General features: G+C 40.3%; 2 protein-coding genes and 1 long non-coding RNA gene across 3 annotated transcripts in view; all 3 read left to right on the top strand.

Moving 5' to 3' along the window:
- LOC135344131 (scavenger receptor cysteine-rich domain superfamily protein-like) overlaps nt 1–13,680 on the top strand; it is a gene marked incomplete in the record, with an annotated part of 804,697 nt that overhangs the window by 110,521 nt on the left and 680,496 nt on the right.
- LOC135344234 (uncharacterized) lies at nt 843–2,449 on the top strand. The gene is made up of 4 exons (XR_010397360.1): nt 843–1,037; nt 1,139–1,240; nt 2,127–2,210; nt 2,268–2,449. It is a non-coding gene; the product is annotated as an uncharacterized LOC135344234 (long non-coding RNA).
- On the top strand, nt 4,345–6,989 carry LOC135344143 (metabotropic glutamate receptor-like protein R). The gene is made up of 2 exons (XM_064541263.1): nt 4,345–4,574; nt 4,687–6,989. Exon 2 carries the CDS (start codon nt 5,141–5,143, stop codon nt 6,545–6,547), a length of 1,407 nt encoding a protein of 468 aa, XP_064397333.1. The 5' UTR covers nt 4,345–4,574; nt 4,687–5,140; the 3' UTR covers nt 6,548–6,989.

Here is a 13,680-nt window from a genome sequence, read left to right on the forward strand (position 1 = left end):
ATTTGTACTAGCTGAGCTGAGCAGTGCTGCCAGTGCAGCAATGATAAACTGGAATAAGAGAGTATAGGATTAGTGCCTATAGGGCAGCAACTGGGTCCAGTGGTGGCAGGGCAGGGGTCAACGCCCTCAAGGGAGATGGACTCGTAAAAATTCGGGGTCTCATAGCAACTGGGATGTCAGTACAAATTAAAGTGGTACAAAGGTGCATGCTTATTATAATTATGTCGTGTTGATTGATGCATTTCCGCCCACGCCCCCCCCACACAACACACAGGACTCGTCATCTGTTGGAATTCTACTCGACTCTCTGTCTCTTTCTACCGTCTTCTCGCTGCTGTGTGAAGATGGAGTGGGCGTATCTCATCTCTCCTAGTCACCTGACACTACCCACACAGAGGACGAGAGTGGACGATGTGTGAGCCGTGTGTGTGTGTGTGCATGTGTGTGACACAAATTTATGGGCTTTCTGCTATCAGGCAAATTGACTAAATTTCGTAAAAAACCGCACGATCAGTTCGACAACTTGCATTTAACATTGACTATTGCATGATTTCAGCATGCAGTTATCACGTACCCTTTTACTGTACACATGCAGGACATGTACAAGTAGCATAATTATCATGAAGTACGACCATGCTTTAAGAATTTGTGGGAGATTGAGCCACTCTTTGATCTTGTGAACACAGACTAACATAGCATCTTAATTAATGCATAATTAGTTAAGAATTTGTGGGAGATTGAGCCACTCTTTGATCTTGTGAACACAGACTAACAGCTGTCTCCATCATGTGTGGTGTGTGCCTGACATGTATGTACGAAACTTTATAATTATGAGACACTGCATGGGTGGTCTAAAGTCAAGCAGGATATAAAAGCTCTCATCCAACAGCAGTTCAGCAGCAAGGATTATCAGTGGACCAACTAGTAGGTTGTGTGATCAAGACAAGAAATCTTCTCGCTGAAAATGAAGTCCTTTATTCTTCTCATTAGTGTGATTGCTATAGCAACCATTGTGTCTGCCGCACCATCTTCCAGTGGTAAGCACACTTCTGTGTATTTATATATATAGGGCTGACGTTTGAGGCACAGTGCATGACTGTATATAGGAGTATAAACCATGCATGCATGGCATGTGCAGGTATCAATCAAGCTATGGAGGAATCTTACAAAACGATGTGCTGTGACCTAAAGCTGCCATGCTGTCATTTCAGTAATCAGAATAGAGTGGTGGAAAATCAAGGTATATACTTGACAGATCATCACTCCAACAAAACAATTGTATGTACTATAGTATTACCAAGGGCGTATGAAGAGAAGAGGGCATGCAACTCACAATGTAAACTGCGTATGTGTCAAAAAACTGATGAGTCAGCAGGATATGCTATATTTAGCCAACCGCCCACTAGAGGATGTTGGTCACGATTAATTAAGATTCACGTGAGCTTATGTTTTCTATGTAAAAACTCCAAACTCATCCAAGCTGCTGAGTCGGCACATTTTATCTACTTTCTTCCATTAGCTTGTTTATCTCCATCTCCTGTTAGTTTATAAGTCGTAGTAGTTTAACACTGTGATTACTATACCTGCTACATCAAGACAGGAGTCAAAGAAACCAAGGATTTGAGGCAACAACTCAAAGTCTATGGTTTCTGGCTTGTTGCTTCTAGTACGACTATGCTACTCACTTTATAGTGTCACTGAGCATTGTTAGCATCATTTACTACTAGTATAGAGAGCTACAATCATCTGCAGTATGTTAGCTAGCTAGCTTAGCTAAAATAGCTACTTTCTCTGTAAGTTTCCGTAATCTTCACCGTGCACCCACAAAAACGGTGCACGTGCAATGCATTCTTTACTATTTAGATATAAGACCCCGCCCATTTGTTTTCTGATAGATAGTAGTTGCATGCCCTCTTCTCTTCATACGCCCTTGCTATTACGTATAGTAATGCGAACAAATGGGCCTTCCAGTTGCATAGACCCATGGTTTTCCATCGCACCGAATTTTGCATTCTGATAGAACTCTCATAATTAGGGACGATGTTGAGTGCATGTATTATGCATGTACATGTGCATGTAGACTTATGACTTCAGTATAGTCACAGTGGCTAATAATACATGTGCAGGCTCGAATGTGATTATCCAGCGTCGAGTGTATCTTTGCTGTAAATACAATATGTGGTGTTGCATACCAAAGGTGGAAAATCAAGGTATCGTTATAATTGTATACATTTGATTTCATGCATTTCATATTATAATCATTGCAGACGCTGGTGCTATGTGGGGCTGATGGAGACATAATTTACGAGACAGAGTTGTATGTATAATAGTTAAGTTAGAATATTATAGCATTTAGAACCCTCAAAGTTTTGTTAACAGTTTTGTAGAACATATTTTTCTGTAATAGTTTTCTACAGCTGATTTGTAATGAAAGCAGACATTCATCATGTGCTGTTAGTGTTATTTCCATGGTGCATTTAGCCAGCTGTAAACAGCCCGAAATGAATACATATAATAGACCACAAATTAGTTAAAGAATTTGTGGGAGATTGAGCTGCTGTAATTTGATCTGGTGACCACAGACTAACAGCTGTCTCAATCATGTGTGATATGTGGTGTGTGGTGTGTGCCTGATCATGACATGACCATGCATGCATGCATGAGAAATTCGATGTTTTGCGAGCATCAAATAATTTATGCGTGTGGGCATGCAATGACCATTTCGCAAAATATAATCGCAAAACCTGCAATAGTTAGATCGCAAAAGTTTGGCTCATTCGCAAAGGTTTTTCACCAGCAAAATATTTAAGACATTGGGTGGTATATAGCCAAGCAGGGTATAAAGCTCCTATACCAGCAGCAGATCAGCAGCAAGGATCATCAGTGGACTAACTAATATATTATTATTCATATTCATTGAATCATGTACGTGACCAATTATAATAATACTTATGTAGCTCATTCTTCTCATTGCATGGTGTCATTGCCATAGTAACCATTATGTCTGCCGCACCATCTTCCCATGAGTCAGCATTCATGTACAGTGTATGCATGGGTGAACACTACATCCTTTACATGCAGTGCCATACATAATAATACCGTAATATCGGTAGAATACGGTATATACATGCATGTACAGGCAATCATTATATATATATATAGGGCTGATGTTTGAGTGTACCATATTTTATATATTAAGAATGCTGTAAGTTTGAGTTGATGTGCTGTTTCTTCGGCTAAAGATGATGGAAAATTAATTGGCAATGTTTGTATGCATGCCCTTCTAAATCATAGTCAATCGTAGATGTATGGGACTTATAAAGCCTTTAGTATCTTAAGGTTACTATCAGATTTTTGTCTGTTTTTAATTTAGTGTACTAATTTTGGCAGATTGCAGCAAATTCACAATAGCCTAATTGTAATTAGTTGATTGGAATCAATAGAAAAAAAGGGTTATAGGTTGTTTAGCCATGATACTATAATCGATTATCCATTAGCATGCATTCAGTAGATAAACAAAGATTCATATACCTTGGCTGACTGCATATCATGCAATCTCATCTGATCTGAGACCTTGAACCACATGCATGCGCATATTGACAAGTCTGTATCTGCACAATGGGTATTACTAATTAGTGAGAACGAGCCGGCCTGTGATGCATTGTTAAAACATCATACGATTTCTAATCAGTTATACTGCATTTTCGAGGTGCTTAATATTCGCTGTTTTCGTGCGTTAGTAATCCTACAAAAATAGGTCCACGAAATACTTAGCTAATGGAAGACATGACGTTGTCCTCTGATGGGAGGGTGGTCTGTTACAGGAGGTTCCACTGTGAATAGGTCATTGTGTTTTGTGATACTGTTTATACATAATTATAATTATGCATGTGAAGTGAATCACAAGATCATGCCCCATTAGTAAAAGAATGTAAAAGAATGAAGCCACTACACAAAGCAGTCCCTCACATGTCACACAACATACAATGCCACTACACAAAACAGTCCCTCACATGTCTCACAATACACAATGCCACTACACAAAGCAGTTCCTCACATGCACACAACATACAATGCCACTACCCAAAACAGTCCCTCACATGTCACACAATACACAATGCCACTACCTAAAGCAGTCCCTCACATGTCACACAACACACAATGCCACTACCCAAAACAGTCCCTCACATGTCACACAATACACAATGCCACTACACAAAGCAATCCCTCACATGTCACACAACATACAATGCCACTACACAAAGCAATCCCTCACATGTCACACAATACACAATGCCACTACACAAAGCATTCTCCCTCACATGTCACACAACACACAATGCCACTACCTAAAACCATAGATCGAGTAGTAAGATCTATGCTAAAAACAGTCCCTCAGCAAACAACATACAATACAATGCAAGCTTGAAGCAGTGTATGGTTGAGCAGCTTTACTACCAATACACTATAATGAAGCTTGCATGGTGTATAGTCGTGGGACTGTTTCAATGAGAGTATTGACTAACAAAAGTTAGCGAAAGAAAAGAATAAAGAGTACAACATTCGTTCAGCAAGTGGGTTGAAGTTTAGATCTGCATGTGTATATATAGAGCATGCATACAGCAATTCTGTACTATATGCATACCAACAATCATCATCATACATGCATCCCATGCATGCATGCAGATAATATGCTGACTAGAAATATTCTCAGCTGGTTGGTGCTGCTCCTGACCCTAGCTACTGTTACCAGGAGTGAGCACTATCACATTGTGCCAGTGAATTCAACTGACTTGTGTCATGACTATCGAAATGGAACTTGTTTCACTCTCGAGCAGCTTGTTCAAACAGACCTGTTATCTGGTGGAGACAATCTCACATTGAGCTTTCTACCTGGAGATCATGTGCTAATTGAGCAGTTATTGATTCGTAACTTCTTACATGTGCATATGACCGGCCAGAACACAAGTACAACTGTAGTCAAGTTCACAGCAATGGTACGATACGTTTTGTTAGTGCTACTGAATTATATATTGAACACTTGGATTTTGTTGGAGCGAATGTCGGACCACAAAACTCATCACATCGAGGATTAATCATTGACAGTGCCCACGATGTCTATATAAACGATTGCTATTTTATGGATTTTGAATTACTCAATCCGGCGGAAGCCAGCATAGTTAAGATTGTTACTCAAACTGCAACAATTGAGAGCGCTCTCTTTATGAACAACACTGGTCGGGCACTGCACGTTGAGGCTGGTGATGTGTACATAACAAATAGTGTGTTCACTAGAAATGATGGAGGTGCAGTTGACATTCAATCAAGCAACTCACTGATCAACAACACAGAGTTCAACTACAACAGTGCTGAGAGTGGAGGAGCAGTAGAAGTGGGATCTGGTGCTGTAGTGATCACTCGGTGTAACTTCACAAATAACAAAGCTGTTCAGTTAGGTGGAGCGATTAGTGTTGACTCAGGCAGTAGTGTGTCCATCTTCAACTGTGAGCTGACAAAGAACAGTGCTGAAGAGAGTGGAGCGATTGGTGTTTTCTCAGGCAATGTGTCCATCTTCAACAGCACACTGACTAACAACAGTGCTGACTCTGGTGGAGCAATTGGTGTCTACTCAGGCAGTGTGTCCATCTCAGACAGCACACTGACAAACAACAGTGCTTACTATGGTGGTGGAGTGATTAATGTCAACTCAGGTAATGTGTCCATCTCCAACAGTACCCTGACAAACAACAGAGCTTACACTGGTGGAGCAATTGTTGTTTACTCAGGCAGTGTGATCATCTCCGACAGCATACTGATAAACAACAGAGCTGAAGAGAGTGGAGCAATTGATGTTAACTCAGGTAGTAGTGTGTCCATCTCCGACAGCACACTGACAAACAACAGTGCTAACTCTGGTGGAGCAATTGGTGTTTCCTCAGGCAATGTGTCCATCTCCGACAGTACACTGTCAAACAACAATGCATACTATGGTGGTGGAGCGATCGATATCAACTCAGGTAATGTGTCCATCTCCGACAGCACATTGACAAACAACAGTGCTAACTCTGGTGGAGCAATTGTTGTTTCCTTAGGCAGTTTGATCATCTCAGACAGCACTCTGACAAACAACAGAGCTAATAAGGGTGGAGTAATTGATGTTTCACCAACAGCCACCTTGATCATCAACAACACTAACATTACTAATAACAATGCCATGGTCAGTTTGAACATTTTGCAGACTAATGTGAAATTCACTGGATCGAATATTGTCAGCAATAACAATGGCCCTGTCTATGCTTTCAATAGTCGAGTTGAGTTTAATGGACCTACAACACTTAGTAACAATCGTGGTGTGTTTGGTGGAGCTCTCAGCATTATCCAGAGTCAAATGTACATTAACACAGAAGGTGTGATCATCACCAAGAATACAGCTACCTCTGGAGGAGGGATATTTCTGAGAGAGAGTACACTCGTTGTAAAAGAATCACTAAAGATCTATCAAAACACAGCACACCAGGATGGTGGAGGAATTTTATGCATATTCTAGCATAGTTGAGTTCCAATCTGTGCTGATGCTGGGTCCAGATGGTTGGCTAGATCTACTCCCTCCAAATGAACAAAGTGAGATTGATGACAACATTGCTACGAATGGTGGAGGTATTTATGCAATTGCTACGACCATTAAACTTACTCAATCAAATGTTAACATTAAAACAAACACAGCAACTGCTAGTGGAGGTGGAGTGTATCTGCAACAAAATTCGAAACTCTACATATTGAAAGAAGAACTTGAATATTCATGTTGTTATGTCAAGTTACTGATTAACAACAACTCGGCTCAGTACGGAGGAGGGATATTTGTGGCAGATGACACTGAGAGTAGTACTTGTAGAGGAGGGGCCACCACCACTAATGTTACTCAGACAATTGTTGCTGACTGCTTCATTCAAACAATTCAACTGTATGAGAGGGACAGCTCTGATGATCGAAACTATAGAGTTCCACTTGAGCAAAGCTGTCTTGCGAGAATACATTGTACTTTAATTCTGTGCACTGATTGTCAACTTCTCAAAGAAGGACAGGCAGAACAGGAAGTTGGCAATCAGTGCACAGAATTAAAGTACAATGTATTCTCACAAGACAGTTTCGCTCAGGTGGAAGTCTATGCTGAGGGTCCATGTAACAATTTGGGAATTTCAAAACAACTGATCAATATTTATTTTCTAAACTGCACATGCCCTAGTGGACTCAAACCAGTTCAGTCCAATATTGAGTGCAGGTGTGACTGTGATCCAGACTTGCAACTAAGATATCAGATAATAAATTGTTTTGAGGAAAATGGAGTCATAACGGTGGAAAGAAATAACAACACATGGATAGAAGTCATAAATACTACTAATGAAACAGGGTATGCTGTTAGCAACTGTGTATTTGACTATTGTGTAGAAAGGCCCATCAACATCAGTCTAAGCAACCGTGACAAACAGTGTGCCTACAATCGAAGTGGTGTCTTATGTGGAGAATGTGAACCAGGACTCAGTCTTGTGTTGGCTACATCAAGATGTGCACAATGCTCTGATCTTTACCTTCTTCTACTAATACCATTTGCGCTGGCTGGCATATTGCTAGTTGCTTTAATTCTTGTGCTCAACATCACTATAGCAACTGGAAAGATTCATGGCCTCATTTTCTATGCTAACATACTAGCAGCTAACAGAGTGATTTTCTTACCTAATTTAAACAACTTTTTAGAAGTTTTCGTATCATGGGTGAATCTTGACTTGGGTATTGAGATATGCTTTTACAATGGAATGAACTCTCAAGCAAAAGTGCTCCTTCAACTTGTCTTTCCAGCATACCTATTTCTTTTGATGTTCTTAATAATCATTTTGAGCAATTACTTTGACTCATTTGCAAAGCTCCTCTCCAACAGGAAACCAGTTGCTGCCCTAGGCACACTCGTCTTACTCTCTTATTCCAAACTCTTACGGTTTATCATTGCTGCACTGCAATACGGAGTCTTGTATTATCCTGATGGTTCAACCAACACTGTTTGGTTGTATGATGGCAATGTGCAATACTTCACTACCAAACACATCCCTCGGTTTGTTGCTGCAGCCATAATCCTCATTGCCGGTGGATTTTTCACTCTACTGCTCTTTTTAGGACAATGGCTTCCATATTGTTCAAAGGTTATGATATGGACCAAGAACACAAAGTACATTGGCTTCATGCGAGTATACCATGCTCCATTCACTCTCAAGCATCGCTACTGGGTGGGACTGCTCCTCTTTGTTCTGATTATCCACAATCTAGTAGTTGCCATGGCTCCAGACACTTTTCTCCCTATTCTATCAGCTGGGGTTTTATCAGTTGGCCTGATTGGATGGAAACTGTTGAATAACCGTTTGTATGACAGTAATTACACATTCTGTGATTCCCTTGAAACTCTCTATCTACTCAATCTTGCTATTCTTTCATTTGGCATCTCTTATGTCAAAGATACCAGGAAAGATCAGTCAGCACTAGCCAATATGTCTATGGCTATATCATTTATTCTATTTGTGATAACACTCTGCTATCATTTTTACCAAATCGTACTCAAGAAGAATAACACATGGCTGAGGATAGAGGCCATCTTGAAAAACTTGGGAGCTGGTATTGCAGACAGACGAGCCAACAATGGTAGAGAATTATATCATCCAGTAGACAATGAAAATGATGATGAAGGCGATTATGAACGAAGAGACCCCGTGGACCCACCTTACACTGATGGAGCCGTGGAAGAAGCTGACCCCGATCGTTACATCACTCCTCCCATCATCAGACCAGCCACAAGGCCAGACCAGCTGAGACTATCCTACATGGAGGATCTAGCCCCCGTCATCACAGAGGACTACAGACCAGTCCCTCCCCCTACAAGAGTCAATCGTCGTCCTGTTGTTACACACACAGAAATCGGCCCCATATGCATGCGCAATGAAGTGTGAACTTTCTTATTAGCTTAAATAGCATATGTGCATGCTTGTATAGGATGAAATATAAGAGAATTAGTGTTGTGTAAGATTGTTCTATGTTATATAGTTTTTAGATAGATATAAGTTTATAGATATTACATGTAGTTGAATGATTAAGTGTGTTCTTTGTACTGAATATTTGATTGCTGACCATGCATTATAACACAGACATACACATGCACGTTAGAATCTGCCACTGCATGTGTGAGAGTCTGACACGATGTGTGTCTGTCCACCATCTTCTGCATGTATACCATAATGATAATGGTACTACATTCTTGTGCATGGACTATAATTTTAAAGTCAAGCTGCAGGAACACGTGTCATTGACTATTGCATGATTCCAGTACGCAGTTATCACGTACCCTTTTACTGTACACATGCATGCAGGACATGTACAAGTAGCATATCATGAAGTACGGCCATAGGATCTTAACATAACGATACTGTATTTTAATTGATGGACATGAACTTGGGTGTTAATTCTCTGAGACATGCGGTGAAGCGATTTCAAACTTGACCATGGATATATGCATGCAGATATACCCATTTAATAGTTAAGAATTTGTGGAGATTGAGCCGCTCTTTGATCTGCATGGTGAACACAGACTAACAGCTGTCTCCATCATGTGTGGTGTGTGCCTGACATGAATATGTACAAAACTTTATATAATTATGAGACACTGGGTGGTCTATAAGTCAAGCAAAAATATAAAAAGCTCGGAGCCTCCCACCAACAGCATGCATGTTCAGCATGCAGCAAGGATCATCAGTGAACTATATAGGGTCCATTAAGACTCCAAGCAGACAATGTGATAGTCCAGCCACCAGTAACTGGATCATTAAAGCTATATATATATATACAGTGGAACCCCTCTATAACAGACACCTTTGCATGGGGAGCAATATGTTTTGGCCTTTATACAATAGGCATCTGCATGCATGTGATGTTGCATGATCGAGTTTCACCGCATGTCTCAGAGAACCCCCTGATGTCCATTAATTAAAATACAGTCTCATATATCCCCATGCATGCATGCATGGAGATAAAGTCAAGATGCATGGTCATACTTCATTATAATTATGTTACACACATGTGTGCATGCATGCACGTGTGTACTTACTGCATGGGACTGTATGCACAGATGGAATGGATGGAACATTTCACATCACCTTGGAAACAAAAGTGCAGTAGCTACAGCCCACTTGTTATGATGCTAAGAATGTAGCCATGCACAATTTTATGGTTTTGATAGCTGCAGTATAGCCCTGCAGGGATCATTAATTATGAAACTTGATGAAAGCATTTTGGGATAACATGACTTCTCCTCCATGCATGCCATGCATGCCATGCATGGAGGAGTACCAATAATTATATGCATGGTATATTATGACCGCACATACAGTGGAACCTCTGTTAACAACCACCTCCGAATAAAGGCCAGTTGCTATATAACGGCCAGGCACCCAGGTCCCAAATGAACAGTTTGTGTACAACAACCTCTCAACAGAGGCCACCTCTGTATATTAGTGAAAGAATTTGTGGAAGAGATTGAGCTAGCTGTCGTTTGTTCTGAATAACATGCACAAACTATATATATAGCTGTCTGGATCAATCATGCATGTGTGTATGAATGGTGTATGCCTGACCCCATGACCATATGCATGCATGTATAGGTAACTATATCAGTATATATGTATGTCATATGAGGCATTGCATTGGGTGCATGGTATAGTCAAGCAGGGTATAAAGCTATACTATATACCAACAGCAAGGATCATCAGTGGACTATAACTATATATAGGTTGTGTGATCAAGACAAGAAACCTTCTCGCTGAAAATGAAATTCTCATTGGTGTTGCTGCTCTAGCAACCATTGTGTCTGCCGCACCAGCTTCCATGCAATGGTATAAGCACTTAATTGACTGTGTGCATGTATATACAGTTTATATATGGGGCTGATGTTTGAGTCAATATTTCACAGTGTATATATATATATATATTATACATTACCAGGAAATTTCGTGAGGTGCAGGGCAGACAGAAAACGCAAAAATTAAAACTGGGATAAACTCCCACACACTGCATGCACGGTGGTATTTCACATGCAAAGCTATTGGTGGTGGTGCATGCATGTGCATGGTTTCCTGACATTGGAACACAAACATTTTACTGAGAGCTCTGCATGTGTGGAGTCAAATAGCGAAAATTTGCACCCGCGAAAATTCCCTGCTTATATATAGGGCCGGTATAATTATATATTTATGTATAGTTACAAGAGTATAATTATATAGACCTAACTGTTATAGCAAATTAATATATTAATACATGCAATTGCATGTGTAGACATCAATCGAGCATACCATACACATAGTCCGACATGCATGAATTAATAAGAAGTTGTGGGAGAGACATTATACGATTGTCAAAAGCATGCATGCATGCATGTTGTGAGACTGCTGGATATAGACTCTGATAAATCAGGAATAATTTTAGGTCAATGTCCATTTTTGGTAAAGATTATTTGGTATAACGACGTCATCATGCATGGCAAAAGTGGCTGAAGGTGAATATTTATCTTGATTAGTTCAATTAAGTCAGCAAGATAACACTGAAACTATAGTGTGTCTTACTGTCATGTCAGAATCAGTGCCTCCTTCATTACTAGTATTGTCATCAGGTTCACTGGTTCCCTCGATCACTATACCATCGATCCGACAACTACATAACCGTATGTGCGCATGCATGGTGTCACTGCATGCATGGTGTCACTGCATGCATGGTGTCACTGCATGCATGGTGTCACTGCATGCATGACATGTATATATAATACCATTATATTCTTGTGCATGGAAGTTGAACACTCTGATGGCTACGACGTCATTATGATTCCCTTTTACCATGCAATTCTGCATGGATATGTGTTATATTGCATAAACCATGAATGCGACCATTTTGCATTAGTTTGATGCCACTAAAAAGAATTTGTGTGTGAGAGTAAAATTAATGAGCTATGACATTTGATCTCGTGAACAGTCTGCATGTCTCAATCATGCATGTGTGGTTGAGTGTGTGCATGCATGCCTAACCCCATACATGCATACCTACATGTTACTATGTGCATGCATGCATGCATGTATATGTAACATACTGATGAGGCATTGCATGCAATGGGTGGTCTATATATGTATAGCAAGTAGGATATAAAAGCCCACCAACAGCAAGGATCATCAGTGCATGGACTAACTATAATAATAAGATTGTGTGATCAAGACAAGAAACCTTCACACTGAAAATGAAGTCCTTCGTTCTTCTCATTGGCTTAGTTGCAATAGCTACCATTGTGTCTCCTGCACCCGCCCCATCTTCCAGTGGTATATTATAAGCTATTATATATAATCATGATAGCCATTGATAGGGCTGATGTTTGGTTTAATTATGCGTACATGCATGCATGACTTTTGTACAGTGCATGCACGTATATGTGAGACCTATATATATATAATAATACATGCATGCATGCATGTGCATGTGTATATACTTATATAGGCATCAATCGAGTGATGATGGAATATACATCTTTCAAAACAATGTGCTGCGACCTAAAGCTGCCATGCTGTGGTTCCAGTAACTTGGACAGGATGGTGGCCTGAATACCAAGGTATTTAGCAGATCATGCATCACACTTGCGTATACCTCCAAAACTATAATGATTATGCAATTCCTAATTGAAGAACTATATACTGGTACCCCTCAGTATAAGGTTTATATATATAATAATGTGCAGGCTCCAACTTGAAGGATGACTACGCACACAGAATTTATCTCTGCTGTATGAATAATCTGTGGTGTTGCCCGTGAAAATCAAGGTACTTGGCAGAATAATTATGTGTATGCCTTTAGTTCTCACATATCACATGCCTTGTTGATCATTGCAGCCGCTGGAGGTGCTAATGTGGGGCTGATAGAGAGATACATGCAGAGACAGTGCAAATATAGTTAGTTCGAACATTTTTTTTAGCAAGTTTAGTTTTTCAGCTGATTATTTTAAGTGACAGTCATGCATGGATGGTAGTATTCAAGGGCGGATCCAGGAAAATGAAAGGGGGGGCTAGTAGAAAGGGGCGAAGCCCCGTACGAGGGTGGGTACGGGAGGGGGAGCATGGCGAGGCGAAATTTTTTAGCTTTTTACAATTTGCTCACAATTTGACCTTTGAATTTCATATTAATGAGTGAATACTGAATACGAAGAAGTTAATACAAAAAACTCGCCAGACTACTATCAGCGCAAAAAATCTTCCTACGCCACTGATATGCATACATGTACTTGTTTTTTTTTCTCAAAAAATGCATAATACACACACTCAGTAAGGGCAGGTTAGTTCAATGTACAGTGCAATAATTATGCCAATGTTCAAGGATCAGTGGCCTGTTATCAGTGACTCACTGGTCACTAATCGATTGGAAGAGAAGTTGCTTTTGAGGCCTTGCCTGCAGTTAAACGACCTCCTCTGATGGCTTGGATTGAAGATCTTAGGAGTGAGAATAAGAGGCGGCATCTCAGCCAATTCATTGTGGAGGTATAGGGTTGGTTCCATTTTGCGGCCAGGAGGGTGGCAAGACGCTTGTAAGTGGATGTTGAAGCGGGGCCAAGGCCTCCTG

The sequence above is a fragment of the Halichondria panicea genome, chromosome 11, assembly GCF_963675165.1.
Source record: "Halichondria panicea chromosome 11, odHalPani1.1, whole genome shotgun sequence".
Classification (NCBI taxonomy): domain Eukaryota; kingdom Metazoa; phylum Porifera; class Demospongiae; order Suberitida; family Halichondriidae; genus Halichondria; species Halichondria panicea.